The 19,343-nt window shown below is 33.3% G+C and overlaps 1 protein-coding gene and 1 long non-coding RNA gene across 6 annotated transcripts; one reads left to right on the plus strand and one right to left on the minus strand.

Annotated features, from left to right (window-relative positions):
* Window positions 1-905: 905 nt before the first annotated feature.
* On the minus strand, window positions 906-8,048 carry LOC145584618 (uncharacterized). Of its 4 annotated transcripts, none has more exons than XM_081641431.1 (15): window positions 7,871-8,048; window positions 7,541-7,654; window positions 6,133-6,194; window positions 5,903-5,990; window positions 5,756-5,817; window positions 5,574-5,670; window positions 4,773-5,195; window positions 4,593-4,676; window positions 3,917-4,253; window positions 3,553-3,839; window positions 2,763-2,927; window positions 2,581-2,688; window positions 1,553-1,712; window positions 1,392-1,437; window positions 906-1,292 (listed from the first exon to the last, which is right to left on the minus strand). In XM_081641431.1, the coding sequence occupies exons 2-15, from the start codon at window positions 7,634-7,636 to the stop codon at window positions 1,154-1,156; spliced, it is 2,154 nt and encodes a 717-aa protein (XP_081497557.1). In that variant the 5' UTR covers window positions 7,637-7,654; window positions 7,871-8,048; the 3' UTR covers window positions 906-1,153. The 4 variants fall into 4 exon arrangements, with proteins under 4 accessions (XP_081497557.1, XP_081497558.1, XP_081497556.1 ...); XM_081641432.1 differs by having other exon boundaries at window positions 1,619-1,712; window positions 4,593-4,679; XM_081641430.1 differs by having other exon boundaries at window positions 4,593-4,679.
* Window positions 8,049-8,408: 360 nt separating this feature from the next.
* LOC145584619 (uncharacterized) lies at window positions 8,409-12,119 on the plus strand. Of its 2 annotated transcripts, XR_014100384.1 has the most exons (6): window positions 8,409-8,503; window positions 8,573-8,736; window positions 9,709-9,892; window positions 10,535-11,611; window positions 11,734-11,828; window positions 11,907-12,119. It is a non-coding gene; the product is annotated as an uncharacterized LOC145584619 (long non-coding RNA). The 2 variants fall into 2 exon arrangements; XR_014100383.1 differs by lacking the exon at window positions 8,409-8,503 and having other exon boundaries at window positions 8,516-8,736.
* The last annotated feature ends 7,224 nt before the right edge of the window (window positions 12,120-19,343 follow it).

Raw genomic sequence — 19,343 nt, forward strand, 5'->3', positions numbered from 1 at the left:
TCACATGTGAACCATTTAGGTTTGTTGCCATGTGAAATTTCCCATTCATTTTTTCCAATAATTGAATTCTATGAGTGGAATTATAAATCAGTATTCACGAGTATGGAGCAATCCATAACTCCTAGATGATCTTATGAGTAGATCATAATAATCCAATATCGGTTTTTTGATTAACTATTCATACCTTTCTAGGTTTCTTATCTATTGACGGAATTTTTAAAGTATCTTTATATATCGAGTGTTGCTACATTTACTTTAATCATTAATTAATGTCTATTGGATGAAAATTTTGAAATACATTTTTTTTTCTAAGACATTAATCAATCACGAGTAACAATTTCAAAGACATTAATCATTAAGGGCTTGTTTGGCATCATTTTTGGTTTTCAGTTTTCTATTTTTTTCAAAACTAAAAACTAAAAACAGGAAACAAGAAAAAGGTGTTTCCACTTTTTTGTTGCCAGTTTTCAAAAATATTATGATTTTAATAAGTTTATATAATTTTTGATTCATTATGTGGCATATATCATATACTTTCATACAACAAAAAACCAAAAAACTGAAAACCACAGCAATGCCAAACGAACCTAAGTTAAATGTTTCCATTTTCATTGTATTATGCAAAACACGAAACGTCTATCATATTTGTCACCTAACATATACTCGTGACTTCGGGAAAAAGTCCTTTGTGTCAAGTACAAGGGGAAAAAAAACCAATATACCACCAAGTAACTGAGTGTTATATGACTAATAGTTAGCCATTTAACCGACTTTTTTTATTTTTGGAAGTTTTTTAGGCAAAAGCAAACATACTTTTCAGTGAAATTTCTTGTCATATCATTTGACAACAGAATTGGCCAATATTCACAGGTAAAACAGTGATTCGTGGAGAAAAAGAAGTAGCATTAGCCAGAAAAAAGAAGCCCTGCTAGGCTGATATATAGCATATTCACTAGAAATTTCACAGCTGATTCTTTGCTCCTCGTAAAAATGCTCCTCTGAGTCATTTAGCTGGCTTACATACCTAGCCTTGACCATATAAGACGACACGATTAATTCACAAAATCGAACATAATAGCATTCCTGTTGATTTGGAGGCTACAGCAAGAGTGTGATCGAAAACATCATAAATTCACAAGTTCCGGCTCATCATTTACCCAAATGGATTTCCTCCACCCATAGGATATGAACTTTGGTCTGTAGGTGCTGGATATCTATATGGAGACTGCTGATTTGAATGTAACAACACTGTTGGTCCTACATCGCCACCAAAGCTATTCGTTCCTTGTATGCTGCACCACAATATTAACATGAGAAATTAATACACTAGTCGACACAATATATGGATTATTTTAGTCAACTTCATTCCCAATACGTTAAAGATCAAATACCTGGTTGATGGCTTGTTATGGTAAAAATGCTGCCCCATATATGCACCTGAAACATTCGAAGCACTTTTAAGCAAATCAAACAAGCCTGGTGCAGACAAATTGGTAAAAAAAACTTGACACGAATATGGAAGAGAAGAAACATATACTATGTGAAGAACCACCTAGAGCATAAGGTGATTGATGATGCGCACTAGAAAAATAAGCAGTAGAACCAGTTAGTGCAGAACCTGGAAGATGTGATCCAAAGCTTGTAGCATGTGACAAGCCTGCTGGAATGAATGAGTGACTCGATCCTCCTTGCATAAATCCCATTGCAGAAGACTGCATCACATTAAGCATAGCTTGTGATGGTATTGCTTTGTAATATATTTCATACAGCAAGGGGAGTAGTGTTGGACAAGTTGGTATAGCGCTAATTGTGCCTATTAGCTTCATTTCCATGCTACGAGAAATAAAAGATGGAAACAAACTCCCCCCCCCCCCCCCCCCCCCCTCTCCTCAATAAGGTACATCTGTAGACCCTCGGCCACTAATTATCATCTTCTAGAATTCTACTAAAAGGCTCAGTGTTAAGGTGAATTCATGTTCAAACATCAAATTCAATACAAGTTCAGTCAAGTTGCAAAACATCTTTCAAGAACTATAAGCTTTATTAGGGGTGAAAATTAAAATAATAACTGTACCAAGTTAGTATGAGGAAGAGCATTGTTATCATTCGTGTCAAATGGGTTACTTGATTTGACCACATATTGAAACGGTGGTATTTTCTGGAATGAAAAATCCACATATAATCAGAAAGACAAGGAAAAGTTTATTTAAGACACCCAAGGATTCAAATATTCCATCAAAGTTCCTTTACAATCAAGCATTTCTAATGTAATCAAATTTTGGTAAAGTCTTCAATATTACACCCTCCATCCCAAAATAAATTTGACACTTATCATGTCACATAGTTAATAAGATAAGTTATTGTTTGATTATCAATTGTTTATTTATTGATAAAGTATATATGTGGCAGAAGATATAGGGTTTATTTTTATTTATTTTTATTAAATTTAAGAATTGGGCCATAAATTTTTAGTAATGAAAAGAAAGATTCATTAAAATAATAATAGAGCGTTTTCTAAGATTGAAGTGTATAATTAAATCCGGAACAAAAGGAATTTAATACAGTAATAATAAAACGTACCATCTGAGGAGGGTAATAATGCATGTTAAAGCCCATGCCATTATTTGAACCATCTGGCCACCCTGAGGCTGAAACTGAGCTTAATTGATAGGGAGAAGCAAAAAGTTCCTACAGAGAAGACAAATAATTTGAGAAATTCGTAATAAGGAACATATATGTAACAAGATTATATTAATGCTTACTGCAGGAAGCTCTTTCCTTCCACCAGTTTTTGTGTCTGCAAGATACGGCTTCATTTCAATCAAAGATTCTGCTTCTCCAGTTGGACCTTGAGCAGGCTGAGATGATCGTGCAGTAGGATTGCCAAAAATTACTGGAGCAAATGATGCTGGGGGCAACACTGTTGGCTGCCAATTATCATAAAAAATAAGCAATGTTACTGATTCATGCATCTCAAGCTTTCATGTAACAAAGCAAGGCTTCAACCCTGTGTGCTGTGTCCTTATACATGTCTGACAACTCTGCAAGCTTCAACATGCAGACAGTTTGACACCTATCTCAGACAGTTTTTTTTTAATAACAGTGACTAAATGTCTTGTTGTAATAGAGAGACATTAAGGGAAAGGAGACTACTGACATTAAGGGCCAAGATCAGAGAAAGGTCAGGGGAGGTTTCCCTAGCCTCTTTCTTACCTTCTTTCTCAAATTCTCATTACTTCAGTCCAAAATTTTCAACCTGATAGCAGAGTAATTATCATTTAACATTAATTGTACTTCACAAGTTTAAGGATTAAATGTGTTCGGCCTAACAGGAGAGGAACAATAGAACTCTAGCTCATTGGCACAATAATGCTTCACAGAGGCTATAGACATGCATTTCACGCAAAAACCTCTATTTGGGAGCATCTCTTGAGTCTTGACCACAAAGATTCAACATTGACATGCTAATATGTCAATTGCCAAAAAAATATGATAGTCAAATTAACCAATTTTCTCCACCACAATACAGAAATGGAGTACATTAAGTCTTACCTGATTAAATGCACCTTCATTTAAATGGCTGGTTTGAATAGGAGCAGAGAAAGTATCTGAAACCGGGGTAGGCCCAAGATGCTGTGTACTTGGAGACTGCTTTACGCCAATATCTGCAGTGGCATACACACCATCATCACCCAGTAGATCTGGGACCATCTGAGAAGTAGAGCCTTTAGGAGTATCTGCATCAGTTGATCTTGCTGGCATGCTGATGGATAAAGTATTGGATGTGGTGGTAGCAGCAGCAGAATATGAAGTGCACTCATCAGTTAAAGCTTGAGATACTGCAACATGAAAAAAAAAATCCTCAGAGCCACTGAACATGATGGCAGTTCATTTGATGGTTCTAAAATATGATTACCGCTTGTGGATGGTGCTAGTACATGATTCCATATTGAACGGTTGCTTGAAGGACTTGATACATCATTTTCCTCACAGGGAATTCCAGACTGATCACTGTGGGTCATTTCAGCCCGAGAAAATAATTCAAATAGCAAGAATTCCAAGGTATTAGGATGAGCATAACCAGGAGTATTCTTTGCAGGTGGCTTCATGGCAATATTCGTTTGTGGACCAAGACTTTGGACAGAAGATCGAGAAGAAAAATCTGTAAAGACATCCAATGATCCAAAGCTTTCACTTTTGCGTTTCGGTTCAACGTGGCTGGATGGTGGTTGACTTCCAGATTCTGCAGTGTTCTAACAAACCGAACATCATGTATCAATTTGGGTAAAAGCCAGATATTTTTAAGAATATTAACCCATATCAATACTTCAACCAATCAGGGGTATAAAGCCATATTCAAATAAAGCAGCTATGCCTTCCGTCAGATACAGGAATATTTAGCAGCAAGTAATAAGGAATTAAAGATAAGCTGCACCAGATGAACCTCTCCCAAAAAAAAAAAGGACAAGCAGCAACTAATATTGAACTAATGACTATAGCATGTAGAACAATAAAGGATTGATAGGTTAAAGAAATTGCATACAATAGCACCTCAACCCAAAAAATAAAGAAGGTTCCAATATATAGCCCACCTGAACATCAGCTGAAACAGATCTTTGAAGAGTTGTTTCATTATGATCTACACTTCTATGGCTTTCTTTATGATGATCACGCTCCTGCTGCACATATCATGGAGCTACTTTTAACATGAAACTAAAATCAGCAGCATTTCACAAACACGGAATCAACCATAGATTCAGCAAAGTACTCACAGCATTAGCAGTAGCAGCTTTATCATATCTCCTATCAGCAAATTTAGGATGATTGGCAACACGTAAAGCAACAGAGTTTTCTCCAAGGATCTCTTTCACATGATGTAGTGTAGGGCTTTTTGCATCACTACTCAGTCGGCGATCAGGGGACCTCCTTCTGGGCTTAATGTCTTCAGTGGCAAACATCTGGGTAGCAGCCCGCCCAGAAATTCTAGTGTCATCCACTCGATAGCGACCTTCTGTACCCTCAAAACGAGACGAACCAGCCCTGAAATCACCGTATCTAGAGAATTCTCCTGAGTACTGAGGACTTCTAGATTCATCACTATCATATCTACTATATTTGTCAATAGTTTTCACATGAGACGTAGAGCTTTCACCCTTAATTACTCTTTTATGTTCATAAGGCTCGTACATTCCACTCTGGATAAAATAGGTTCCAATGAAGACAGGTTATGAGGGAACAAAATTTTAACTCAAATTACAACATATGGAATCCCCCTTAACCCCCCAAAACAAAGAGCCTGTTTTAGCAAAAACAAAGCCAAGCCAGTAAAATTATCAATGTTTCAGAACAGATTTTGTGCATAACAGTCAGAGAAGGAATCCACATTCTATGTGTTGATGTGTTATAATTTGTGTGCCACATTCTCTTATTGGTTGATAATATGCAATGTTTTTCAGATTTTGAAAAAAGGGTGGTGAGCATTAATAGCAAGATAGGATTAAAATTCTTTTAAAACATACAAATATTGTCCCTAGACGAATAGGAATTGAATAAGATGCAGTTCAAGGGCTTACATTTCGTGACCTTTGAGCCGAAGCAGGATGGGTCTCACCGGTATACTGTTTATCCACATAGACATGCTTGATAAAATCACGAATTCTATGTATATTACTGCAACAAAACCAATGTAACAGAAAACACATAAATATTGTTTACAGCAGTACACTAGTTTAAATTCAATTCAAAATGCACCAACCTGTTTTCTGGGAGAGAATTACGCTGTGGATCCCATGTTTTGAAGTAAATCTGCCTTGCTCTCTTTAAGAATACAAGTAGGTTAGTCCGTACACTTGACGATATCATAGCATACATATAATAAGTGAATGAGTACACATGTACACACCTCATTTCCTCCTGCTTGAAGAGCAGTAATTTCTTCCATGGAGAATTTGGCCATCGATACAGATTTTACACGATGAGTGAACTCACGGCTGGAAAAATAAAATCAGAAGGCCACTCATCATTTCATATCTAAGGTGCTATGATGAGATGATATTCACTGGTGTAAAAACACCCAGCAAGAGTATCATCAAAAACACAATTTATGTTAAAAAAAAACACATAGATACTTACTGCACCCCGCTACAATTTGTACACACGTATGTCAAAAATGTCATGCAAACATATTGCGGTCCCTGATTCAAGATAAGACGTATGTTCAGGAGCCAGGCAAAGAAATACATAACAACATTGCATTACTTCAGATACAAACTGGTGGTGTATCATTTACTTACTACTTATACAATAACAAGCAAGACATTTGTGACATATCCTCATTAAGGGAATAAATTCATCTACAAAATAATCTTCAAGAGTCGTATACATATCTTCTTTTAACTGAAATCTTTAAATAGATTTCTTATATTATTTCTAATAAATGGCTTTTGTTCAAAAATGTTTATATTTATGAAGATTTAAAACGTCATATGCCGAATTTCATAGGAATAATATTATGAGTCTATAAAAAAAAATAAAAATAAAAATTCTGGGTTTATCTCAGGGTAAAAAACTGGTATCTCAGGGTAAAAGACTTGTATAAGATTATAAGCGAATACTTTAATCACAAAAGTGGTTATTAAGTTCAAGCAAAAGTGCAACACCAATTCTCTAGTATCCTAAAGAAGATTGTCGAGGGATGATTAAGATGAATTTAGATCAAATCCATCCACAAGTAGAATTTAGGTATATAGCAATTCTGGCATCAGGAATGGCTGAAAATCAGCAGTCTGCAGTACGGATAATCATTAGATTCCATCTTAAAGTAAATAAGTTACAACTTACAACCAGTACCTCCATGCATACAAATCTAAGCATAAATTTGCCTCGGAAAGTATAACCCAAATCTACAAATTTTACATTCTAATTTCTTAAAGTAAAAGTTTGAGATGAACATCATACTGCAATTGGTGTTATTTATTGGCCATAGAAGACCTATTACGTACGGGTGTATAGGGATCAGCAAGACCTATTTCATACGGGGTGTATAGGGATCCCAGCTCACAAGAAAACCTCGGCCATTTAGACGGGTAACTAAAGACAAATTATATGCCACATTAGCATTTTCAAAAATCAAATAACATTTAAATCTTAGTGATATCTAACTCAATGTTGTGAGAATACAGATAGGTAAAAACTAGACATTGCATAAAAGCTTTTAAACAAAACATGTAAGCCCATGATACCTCATTTCTATTCAATCAATCACTTTTACCATTTTTTAACTAACAAGTTTGAAGGAAGGGGCTAAACAAGAAGCTAAAATAGAGATATACTTCGTATATTATTTGATAAGCATTAATAACACCAATTGGCACAATTTTGTCATCAATTATGGAGTATTTTACAACGTAGAAAATATATTGGGTAAAGATTTTGCTAATGTAATCCATTGAATTCCCCCCAAAAAATTAATAACTTAATACAAAAAATTCAGACAAAATTCAAACAAATTAAGAAAAAGAAATTTGTTTTTGGGCGTTACCAAACTGTTGCAATTGATGCATCGCCGATTTTCTGGAAGTTTCAATAATCCACGAATAATCTTCTCTATCTTGTCCTCTTCCTTGGATTTCCCCATATTATTGTACAAACTCCCCTGTTATTTCCCAAAAAAAAAATGCAAAATTTGATTGAAATTTCAGAATTAAACAGCAACCCATGTCAATAATCAGCATGAATATCAAAATTATTCATCTGGGAAACATAGAAAAATCCCCTAGCATTGAAACTATTGTGAATTACAATTAAAAAATAAAAAAAAATTGCATGAAACAGGAAAAATAATTACAGCAAGATTAATCTGTGTTCTTACCAGGGGAAGGGGGATTGGAAGGCAAAAAAATGAAATAAAAAATGGGGTTGAAACTTGATAATTGATGATGATAAAGATAAGCTGAAGGTATCGCCCATTTTGCGGTGTAAGAAGCCATTTTCGGTAGCACCATTGCAGAACACTGTGCTGACGATACTCTTATTTTTAGGGGATTTTTCTTGGCAGCAAGGTTTACAATTATCAATGGGAAAATTTGTCGAAAATGTCCTTTTGTTGTAAAAGTTTCCTCAACCCTTAAAAAGTTACACAAACTTTTAAATAAAACGACTCTACTAAACATCCGTTATAAAGTGACAATAAAATGTGCAAAACTTACACTAAAACGCACAAAAATTACCTGACATATATAAGAGTTATGTATGCTTCATTGATAAATCTGACAAAAGTGACACTAAATTTGACAAAAGTGACACTAAATCTGACAAAAGTATACCCGATATACAGTAAATTACTGAAAACCGGATGTATACAAAAGTTTTCCAAAAAGTTATCCTCTCTCCTCTCTCTAATTTTTCATCTCACTTTTGTCTCTCTTGCAAGAGCTTTCTCACTCATCTCACAGCATGTGTTGCCACTTGCCAGTAAGGGCTTTGTTATCCTCTCAATACTAAGGTACACTAATTTTTTTTTTTTCCAATTCTATATATCTGTTCCAGAATTTGAAAAAACCTAATTTTTTAGAAAAAAAATCCCGAATTTGAAGAAATTGAGAGAAGATGAGGCCTTAGAGAAAGACGATTATGGCGTGGTTAAGAAGGTAGCCGTTTAATTGAAGGTGTTTCTTCTAGTTATCAAGTCAAAGAGCACAATTGATGAAGGACGTGGAATTTGCGCTACCAAAGCTTGTAAAAATTCCTACTTGCAATGAAATTGGAGATTGCTGCAATCTCAATCTTGTTTAACATAAAGACGTTTGCATAAATATGTTTTTTTATTTGATTTTTTTTTAATTTAATTTTTTTTTTTCCAGAAAGATTTGATATTTAAGAGCATCTCCAATGGTAAGCTACAAAGGCTTGTAGTAGCTTGCTTTGCCAAGTCAACTTTTAGAGCTACAACATTTTTAAGCTACAAAGTACTCCAATGATAAGCTACAAGAAGTAGTAGCTTGATTTGTAATTCTTTATTTACTAAAATATAAAGTGGAATATTAAATTTAGAAAAAAAAAAAAAAAAAATTGAAAAGTGAAACATACAACATACACTACGAGTGAATGAATGTGTTATGTGTAAACCTATTATCTGTAAACTACTATTCAAAAAAAAAAAAAAAAAAAAAATCTTGTAAACTATAGTTAATTTAAAAAAAAAAAAAAAGTCTACAATTATATGCTAGGATTAAGATCAGTTGATATCACCTACCTATATGTTAGTTGATAATGATGAAAATAATATTGTAATATTTATTTTTAAAGCAAAAGATAAAAAATGATATTTTTAATTAAATTTTTAAATATTTAAAATTTTCAAGCAATGTAGCTTAACTCAACAGTATTGCTCAAGAGAGCTAGTAATTCAATAGTGCTCCAATGGTTAAGCAACAATTTTATTACTTTTCATATTTGCAAGCAAGTCCTTAAAAAACACCATTGGAGATGCTCTAATGGATATGAACTTAATTAAGGAAAATCTGGGTAATCTGGGTTTAAATGGATCTGGGTAAAAAAAAAAAAAAAACTGTTTTTTTTTTTTTTTTGTTAGAAATTTGAGAATTCCCAGACTTGTATTTTGTCAATTGATTTTGTATCAATTTTGGTGTAAATTTTGTTAATTTTATTGAATTTTGTTGGTTGATGTATGTGATTTTGTGATTTCAGGTGGAGAAGGCTTATCCAAGGGATCTATGCAAGAAGCGAGAGGTTTAGATAATTTCAGATATGCACAAAGCGGATCCACATTCTAGTGGTAGCACTAATGTCCTCGATCTTTCATCAACATACCTATCATTTTTCAGTGAAACTCAAGAAAGAAAGAAACAACTATGGTCAGGGAGGAATGAAGGTGAATGGGTTTTTTTTTGTCAAGTAGGATCCATTTTATGCTTGATGCTCGTAATTTGATTGCTTATTGTGTTGATTTTGTAACATGTAATGTGTTTTCGAGTTCGAATGTAATTTATTAATTGGCTTATTCTTATATAATTTTTGTTTTTGGTTTTTTTGGGATTTTTTGGTTGATGGGGTTGGTTAAGGAGTGCAGTATTTTGTGCAGTGATTGATTTTCTAGACTTTGTGATAGAAATGTGGATTGGTGATGGTGGTTAATTTTTAATTTGTGGGTTGATTTCTAAATTGTGCATAAAAAAATTCTTGATATTTTTGGGGATGTTGGTATGTATAAATTTTGGGTTTATTTGCTTGGATTTGGTTGATTTTTTTGTAGCTAATTAGTTTTTAGGATTTGGGTTTTGACTTGATTAGTGGAGTGGGTGTTGTTAGATTTTTGAATTTCTGAAAAATGTTAGGTTACTTTTTTAGTGGGGCGGAGGGTTTGATATCATATACATGGATTATCCCGTCTTCCCCATGCTGCCACTGCCTCCTCTCGACAATTGCCTCTCTGATATGTTATTTTTTTTGCACATTTTCTTGATTTTTAGGGTTTTGATTTGCTTTTTAATGAAATATTTTGTTGAACTTTCAGCAGGGGAAGACGATTTTCTTATAGTGATTTCCAGAAGATGTGAAATGAGAAAATTGATGCTTAGAGGGTCGGTTCTGGTTCTCTTGTCTATCTTTTTGCTGTCCTTGAATTTCTCGCTGCTGAGGTACCAATTCCTCACTCTTTTAATTTTTCGTTGAATTTTTTAGGATTTTAATTGAGCGCATATTTAGATTTCTGGTGATTTTTCTAGATTTGTATATTGAGTATCTAAAGCTTTGAATATTTTGATGTGAATTTGAAGTCAAATTTCTGGTTCTGTGTATAATTTTTGATTTTTAGGTCTTTTTTTTGAAGTGAAATTTGTGTTTTCCTTAGTTTTGCTGCCGATCTATCAATGGATCTTGTTTTTTATTTGTGTTTGTGTGTACTTTTGTTTATTTTGAGTGAATTTATGTATTTTATGTGTTTGTTTGGATGGATTTGAGTTTTGTTTATTCTGAAATTCCCGTTTTTTTTTTGTGTGTTTTTTTGCTTTTAGCTGGAATTTTACACGATTTTTGCAGAATTTGAGACTCTATAGATCCTTCATTTTTCTTTTTTTTGGGTTTAAAGTTATAATCAATCATCATACTATACCTGGATTATTATTAGATCCACCATTACTTTTTTTGACAACTTAACCTCTCCTCTTTTTCTTCATCTTCTTCTCACCCTCTTTTACTTTTTAATATTCTTCACCAACCAACTTAATATGTTAGTTGAATTCTTACAATGGAATCTTTTATTGATTTGTCTGCCCATTTACAGAATGATAAGAGGCTCACTCACTTGCATTGTTTGGATTTCTTGCTTTTGTGAATAAAGGCATTAGGCCTATATTATAGCTTTGTGCAAAATTTGTAATCATAAAATTTCTTCAAATATATTATCATTTAATACATCTCTTATACTTTTTCTTTATGAATGTTCAATCTCTTGGGCTTTGTGCAGGTGTGGCTGCAAATCCAATTGCTGCAAAGAATGTTGACTCACCAGTTTGGTGCCTTCGAAGATCTTGGCAGAAAGAAGATTTTTCCAGCCCTTTTTGCTCTCAATTTAGAAAGCTTTCTTCCTGAGGTATTTTTTCTTTGTTAAGGATATTAATTCTATACATAAATTACTTTCATTATTGTATCAATGAGATGTGCGACAGCAATGGAAATGTATGTATAAGTGTTACATGCAACATCTGAACGCAGAGCTTCACAATCTTCGGTTATTCACAAACTAAAATGAATGATGAAGAGCTGTGGAACATGATCAGTAAAACCTTAACCTGTAGAGTAGACCAGAGGTATGTCGAACATTAACCTTCTGTTTTGCTTAGTTTTTATGAACTTTGTATTATTAATAAACTCTAACGTCTTTTCAGGGAAAGTTTTGGTGAAAAAATGGATCATTTTTTTTTGCAAAGATGCTTTTACATTCAGGCCAATAGGACGACTTCTCAAAATTGGACTGTAAGCTTAAGGAAAAATAGTTAAAACACCTATTGATTTAATGATTTTCTCTAGCTGAACTCAAATGTGTATGTTATTTGGTACCTTCTAGGGTTGTGGCTGTGAACTTATTCTTGATAAATTGAGAAGGGAAAGTATCTGATTTTTAATACGATAATTACTGCTTGATTCAATGGAGTCTGCCTACTATTGACATCTTAAAATTGTCAGTGGGGTTAAATAATGTAAGGAAATAGGTAAGCAAAAAGATCTTGACATCGAGACTGAAAAATGTCAAGAGATAGGGAAGTCTAAGAGTTTTGCTACTCTGCTGAATATTAAGGAATAAAGAAACGAGCACTCTTTATAATTTTTCCCAAGTAATTGAGTGAAATTAACTTATTGAACTAAATTGGGCTTGATTTGATCTTTTTGGGTCAAGGGCTTGCTCTTCCTACCTTGTTTTTCAAGGGTGTCATCCGAGAATTTGTAACTCTTCTTTCTCTTAATTTTTTGAGGTAGTTCATAATTTGTCATTTGATCTGTTTCAATTTGATTTTGTTTGGGAAAATTTGGGATTAAGGTTTTGGGATCTTACAAATTTGGGTCAAATACGAATCTAGGAATTGAACTGAGTTGGGTTTGATTTGATCAGTTTTTAAACTTGAATATTGAAATTTGTTGTTTTTTTGGTTGGTTGAGAATTTGAGCTTGTGTTGTTTAATGTAATTTGGGAAGGGAATCTTGGGGTTTGCTGGAAATGGCTGTAAGGATGGTGGATTACAGAAAATAAATCTGGTGACTCAAAGAGAGAGTGTACATGTTGCTGGAGTTTAATTTGGATATGTTTTTAATTACTATTCTTATATTTTCCCTTAATGGTAATTTAATTTCAAATAGATCTCCCTTTATTCCATTATACTCACCCTTCTTCTGGGTTTATTTCACTATTTAGGGGTTAGGGTAGGAAGGATCATATACTCACTCTTCTGGGGTTTTTCATCTGATTCTTATGGAAAATACAGTACCTCTTTGATTACATCCCCTTTTACTGTTATATGAACCGACAATGAATCTATTTATGTGTTCAATTTTTTTCCTTAAAGATTTTCTTGTTGAAGTACTGGGCTTCTTTTTACTGTATCAGGTGGAAAATTGGTGCCTTTCTATGCCGGAAGTTAAAATTATGATTGATGAAGCCTATGAGATTCAGTCCAATTGATCATATTGGTATAAAAGTTAACACCCTTGTGACAGATTGGTATAAATTTATTGTCGGCGCCATATTGGTATAAAAGTTAGCATGAGGCGACAGATTGGTATATAAGTTGACATGTGGCGACATATTGATATATAAGTTAACAAGTTGCGACATTTACACCTATTTTCTCATTGGATGAAAGTGTGTGTTATACACTTTGTTTATGTATACTTCGTTTAATGTTTTTTTAATTACTTTCATAACTTTTTTATTACCAGAATATCCTTTTTCACTACTACAAAACTTGGAAAAAAGACCCCCAATTAAAGACCCGTTATTTAACCAACGGGTCTCTTTGACATAAAAGATCCAATATTAATTATAACGGGTCTCTCCTCTTACATGCTTGCCTTTTATCCTCTTATTTTTGCGAAGTTTGAGAATATCGCTATTTGCTAAGTTCCGATGATGTTCGATAATAGATCTGCAAATTATGAAGAATTGTTGTCTAATTTATGACTGATCTTCCGATTAAAATTACGGTAATCGATCCATACATTGATTTTTCAGTTTAAATTGTCTCTATATTTATGATTTAATTGTTATTAAACTTTTGAATTGAATTTTTCTCAAATTGAACAAATTTTATGATTTGAATGTTATGAAAGTATTACAATTTTTTTGTATTTCTATGAATTACATTTGCTACGGCTCTTAATTACAACTTATCTTCAATTTTGGTTGTAGTCCTATTTCGGGTCTCACCTTCGGGTCATTTCTCTGATGGGCTGATTAATGAAGGTTTTGCGGAGCTAGCTGTTGTATTTTTTGGGAGTCCACCGAGATTATACTCAAGTGGGTAACTAACTATGTTATACATGTAGTATATTGTTTTGTAAATGAATTTGTTTTGTTTTGTTTTATATCAATTTCATTAAGAGTAATTTGTCTTGTTTTTTTTCTATTTTTTTGTCAGGTTTGTGTGATTTCGTCATACGAGTAGTAAATTCTCGAACAGAGGAGATTGGAAATGGAGTATTCAAGAACATATGGTGTTATTATAATTGTAAAATTTCACCAAATTCATAGGATTTTTTTTTTTTTAATATTTTTTTGCAAATTTATGTTGGATGATCTGTTTGTATCAATTTTAATTTAATCCGTTGCTATTTCATGGGGTCTTAGAGTGTAATTTACAATTTATAAATAATTCGCCAATTTTTACATAGCATTTAACTAGAATATTCAAAATTCAAATGAAAATCGTCCAAAACTGTACCAAATAAAAAAAACAAAAATATATTTTTTTTTAAATTAAATGGACAAAGGGACCCGTTATTTGACATGGTAGGTCTGTTTGGTACCACTTAACAGACCCCATATCTCTAATAACGGGTTTCTTTTTCTTCAAATTTATTAAATTTATAACTCATGTAACAGACCTGACATCACTTACAACGGGTCTCTTTGTCATCGAAAACAGACCCCCACTAATGACGGGTCTCTTTACCAAACAGACCCCTGAGATAGAGACCCGTTGTGAGGCGGTCTATCAAGCATATTTCAACGGGTCTCTTTGCCAATTTTTGTAGTAGTGTTTCCCTCCTCCCTCCCACATAATATTATAAAATATTATTTCTTCTTTTTTATTTCGTTTAAAAAATAATTGAAAATTCTATGTTATGAATAATTATATCATCTTAAATTAAATTATACCATTAAAAAACATCAGTAAAAAATATTATATTAAATACAATAACTTTCATGAATCAATCCTTACCTGCATCCATAATTTTATATTGAATGCAAAAGAGAAGATCATATCATATTAATAAGTTATTGCCAAGTCTTACTAGTTCAACCAACACCTTAAAATAGCAATTACTTCTTATTAAGCTAGCTTTAAACAAAATTACATACAAAAGGTACTAGTTACTTCATATTGGCTCTCTTGTCCGTTTTCCCCTTCTTTTTTCACTATTGGCTTATCATATACTTCGTATATTTTTTTTTATATTACTTCATAATCTTTTTAAATTAATTTAAAAGGTAGTGAACAGGAAAACAAATGTCAGATAAAAGTTTTTAACACTAAAAATAAGCGCGTGTAAACTACGCATATACTCCGACGACATAATAGGGGTAAATGTCACAACTTGTCAACTTATATACCAATATGTCAACTACTTTTGGTGACCCTCAAAGTCAAAACCTTAATCGGACAACTTTTGACACACAAATAGAGACAATGGGTGTTAAAAAAGGGTAGTTAGTATTTCCTTAATCAGTTGAGTTAATTCGGTGTCATTTGCTAGTTATTAACAGTGTTAGTCATTCACTAAGGGTCTATTCACATTTATTAAACTGAGCTTAACTGAATTGAACTGATTGAAACTGAACTGAACTGAATAGAGCTGAAATTAATATTTTATGAGAGAAGAAAATTAGGAGCTGAACTGAACTGATTGGAGCTAAACTGAACTGAACTGATTGAAATTGAACTGAACTGAAATTAAGTAAATGCGAACTTAAAAAGGCAAATAGTGTGCAAATGAGAAAAGTAAATTCTAGAGTGTTACCAAATACCAATGGAAATTTCTCTTGTTTTAATTCTAATATACTTTCCCAATTTGCAACAAAAAAAAAATTAAAAGTTAATGACTTTTTGACACCTTTGTCCGCAGAGTTCGTGACTTTGAAAACAAGTCCCCAATTAAATTTAAAGGTTATGAGACCCAAGAACTAATAGTTGAAATTCATTGTCGATTTCTAAGAAATTGGGATGGAAACATATAGACTATCACAATTCAGTATTAGCAATACTGATACTGATACTGATACTGATACTGATACTGATACTGATGTCCTTGGAAAATTCAATTGCTAATGAATGACGTTAAGAAGTTGTTGGCTCACTTTGAGGTTGTTGCTTCTTGCCATGTGTATCGAGAAGCTAATCGTGCAGCAGATTATGTTGCAACTATAGGTCATCAAATTTCAGGCTATGTAAACATTGACCCTAATGTAGATGCTAATTTTTCTTATTTTATTTCTTTAGATAAGTTAGGGTATAGTCTTGAGAGAAGACTTACCTAACTTTTGTATTTTTCTTATCAAAAAAAAAAAAAAAAAAAAAATCACAATTCAGTATTAATCTCTTTTAATTTTGACTTATCATGAGCTTTAAATATAAAGTATCAGAAAATAAATTTATCAGCATGTAATGTCAATGAAAATAGAAATATTGAATACAATAGTATTACATTTACTGATGTTTTACGCGAATAAATTTCTAAATAGTAGATTAATAACCCCTAGTCTAGAATATTGTCATATTGCAAATTTTCAATATCAGATAGAGAAAATAATATGTACTCATGATTATATGCGCTGGCACCAATTATTACGCTTATTATGTAATAGAATATCTTAATCATTATTGGTAATAATCCTCTCCAAATCACTGATTCACCTCACCATAAACAATTATATAACATCTCCCCAAGTACCTCCACCAACCACTCGTCTCCTCAAATACCATTCACCATCGAAAAACCCTTCCCCCCCACCCGCGACTATCATGGTCTAAGTCTAAGTCTAAGTATTTTGACACTTGGATTCATATGGTGTGTTCTCATATACTGACAACAAAATCGATAATCGAGTGCAAAAAAAATAGTGAGCATGAGCATCACAAGCAAGAGACAAATTTGATAGGTGCCCTTGTATATTGACAATAAGGCTTGTGACGAACGATCAAATTGAGGTGGGAATAAATAAATTCAACAACAAAATTTATGTATTTTCTATTTAACTTTACGATACGTAAATGTAGCGGCACAATATTTATAAGGAAGTACAACAACACAAAAAGGTATTAAAGCAAAGAAGCAACAATGAGTAGAGGGCAAGTGGTTAATAGAATTCAACCCCTCTTATCAATCATAAAATGGTCAAACATCTGGTAAGCAACAATGAGTAGAGGGCAAGTGGTTAATAGAATTTAACCCCTCTTATCAATCATAAAATGGTCAAACATCCGGTAAGTTTTCCCTTTTTCTTTATTCATCTTTTTTTAGCGTGACATTATGTTCAAAATCTATACATTGAGTAGTTTTTATTTGCTTTGTGAATGTTTTTATTATGAATTTTGTGCTTGTATGGCTGAGCTTAATAACAACAACAACAACTATGCCTTAGTCCCAAAATGATCTAGAATCGGCTAACAAAAACTGTTTGAAAAAGAGCAAAGCAAGATGAAAATTATTGTTTAAAAAGGAGCATAATAAGATAGACGGTTGGAAATCTCACGAGGAATGAAAGGGGTAAGAAGGAGAGGAAAGACATCTAACGAAAAAAAAAAGTAGGAGAAAACTTTAGCAAAGAAAATAAGTAGATTTACAAAAACACGGGTTTAGTAATACCAAACAAAAATAAATAAGTACTCCACCACCATACTTTCTTCAATTCCCAAAACACTCATATCACTCTTTATTACCTTCTTCCAATCTTTCTTAGGTCTTTCCCTGCCCCTTGCAATCCCAACACTTTGCCTCTCTTCAAATTTTCTTATCGAGGCCTCACTTGGTCTCCTTTCATATGGCCAAAATACCTTAGGCGATTCTCCCTCGCCTTTGATTCATAAATGTTACCCATAATTTCTTCCTGCTAATCACATTATTTAACCTATCCTTTCTTGTATGGTTGCATATCCATCGTAGCATATGCATCTTAACCACATCCATCTTATGCATGTAAAAAAGAATTCACAACCCAACATTTTTTACCATACAATGATGTAGACCTAATGTTGTTTAGTAAAATTTACCCTTCAATCTATGAGGCATGTTAGGATCAAATAAAAACTTTGTCGCACTCTTCCACTTCAACCAATCTGCTTTGATCCTATGCACTATATCACCATTCAATTCTCCATCGCTTACAATATAGATCCCAGATATCAAAAGACTTCAGAAGTCAATACAGTCCTCCCATCCAAGTTGATCACCCATGTCTCCCTGTTTCTCACCCTGCTAAAGTACATTCTAAATATTGTGTCTTACGTTTGCTCACCTTCACAACCACGAGATTCCAAAGTCCATTTTCATATTTCCAACTTATTTTTATGTCTTTTTTCATCGCATCAATCGACACAATATCATCAGCAAAAATTATGCACCATGGTATATCATCTTGAATTAAACTCGTCAATTCCTCCATGATTGTAGCAAAAAGAAAAAAAAGGACTAAATGTAGAAAGAAATGAGCTCCAATTGTATTGGGGAAATCTTAAATCTTTCCAACAATGGTCCGTACACTTGCGCTAGCTCTCTCATACATGGACTTAATTATGTCAATGTATTCCTGCGAATTGTCTCTTTGTTAAACATTAACAAGTACTCCGTACTCTACAATATAACGATAGTGGTCCGCACACTTGAACTCCTATTGTAATAGAGACTATTAAGTCTTTCCAATAGTGGTCCGCACACTTTCTTTAGCTCACTCATATATGTCCTTAATGATATCAATGTATATTCACAAAATGTCTTTCTTTGTTTAAGCTCAAGTACTCTACAATATAACACCACACGATTTTTCATTCTTTTTTTTCATATCGTTCCAACATTAGAATGTACGGTGCTAATACATGGTAATTATTAAGGATTTAATGGAGTAAATTGTTTTAGGGATTTTTTTTTAATGGGAGTGCACTGTATTTTAACATCAAAATTTAAAGGGCTATTAGTAAAAACCTGTCTATAGAGTATGAACAATGCAAATGGTGTTGGGGTCCTGCCCACTTTTGAGCATAAGTTTCATGAACTTGTGCTAGCATATTTTTGGGAGAAGCCCAAACTATTGTCTCATGTGTTAAGTCCATGTTGGACTTTTATTTAGTGGCTTCCCTTGGAAGCTTTACAAGGTTATTCTGAGTATCCTAAAGTCAACAAAAGGAGGGTGGCTGGTACAGCAAGATACACAAGAAAAATCAGAAACAAAAGGAAAGGAGAGACAAGGGTTTCATAGAGTGCTTCTAGTTCGGTTTTTCAGGGACAGCTTCCAGAAAACTGTCCGTTGCTGGAGATTCAACCGTTGGATCGTCCTAAAATTTTGACATCTTGTTGAGGACACATAGGGCCTCTATTTGAACGGTTGGATCGTTGAT

Source organism: Chenopodium album, chromosome 16 (genome assembly GCF_948465745.1).
Source record: "Chenopodium album chromosome 16, dcCheAlbu1.1, whole genome shotgun sequence".
Lineage (NCBI taxonomy): Eukaryota > Viridiplantae > Streptophyta > Magnoliopsida > Caryophyllales > Amaranthaceae > Chenopodium > Chenopodium album.

Excerpts from the sequence above, each read along its gene's own strand:
- LOC145584618 (XM_081641430.1), bottom strand. The coding sequence starts at position 7,636 with ATGGGGAAATCCAAGGAAGAGGACAAGATAGAGAAGATTATTCGTGGA. Across the intron at positions 4,254-4,592 it reads CTGTTTCAGCTGATGTTCAG|AACACTGCAGAATCTGGAAG; the intron begins GTGGGCTATATA and ends TCGGTTTGTTAG. Across the intron at positions 1,293-1,391 it reads CATAACAAGCCATCAACCAG|CATACAAGGAACGAATAGCT; the intron begins GTATTTGATCTT and ends ATTGTGGTGCAG.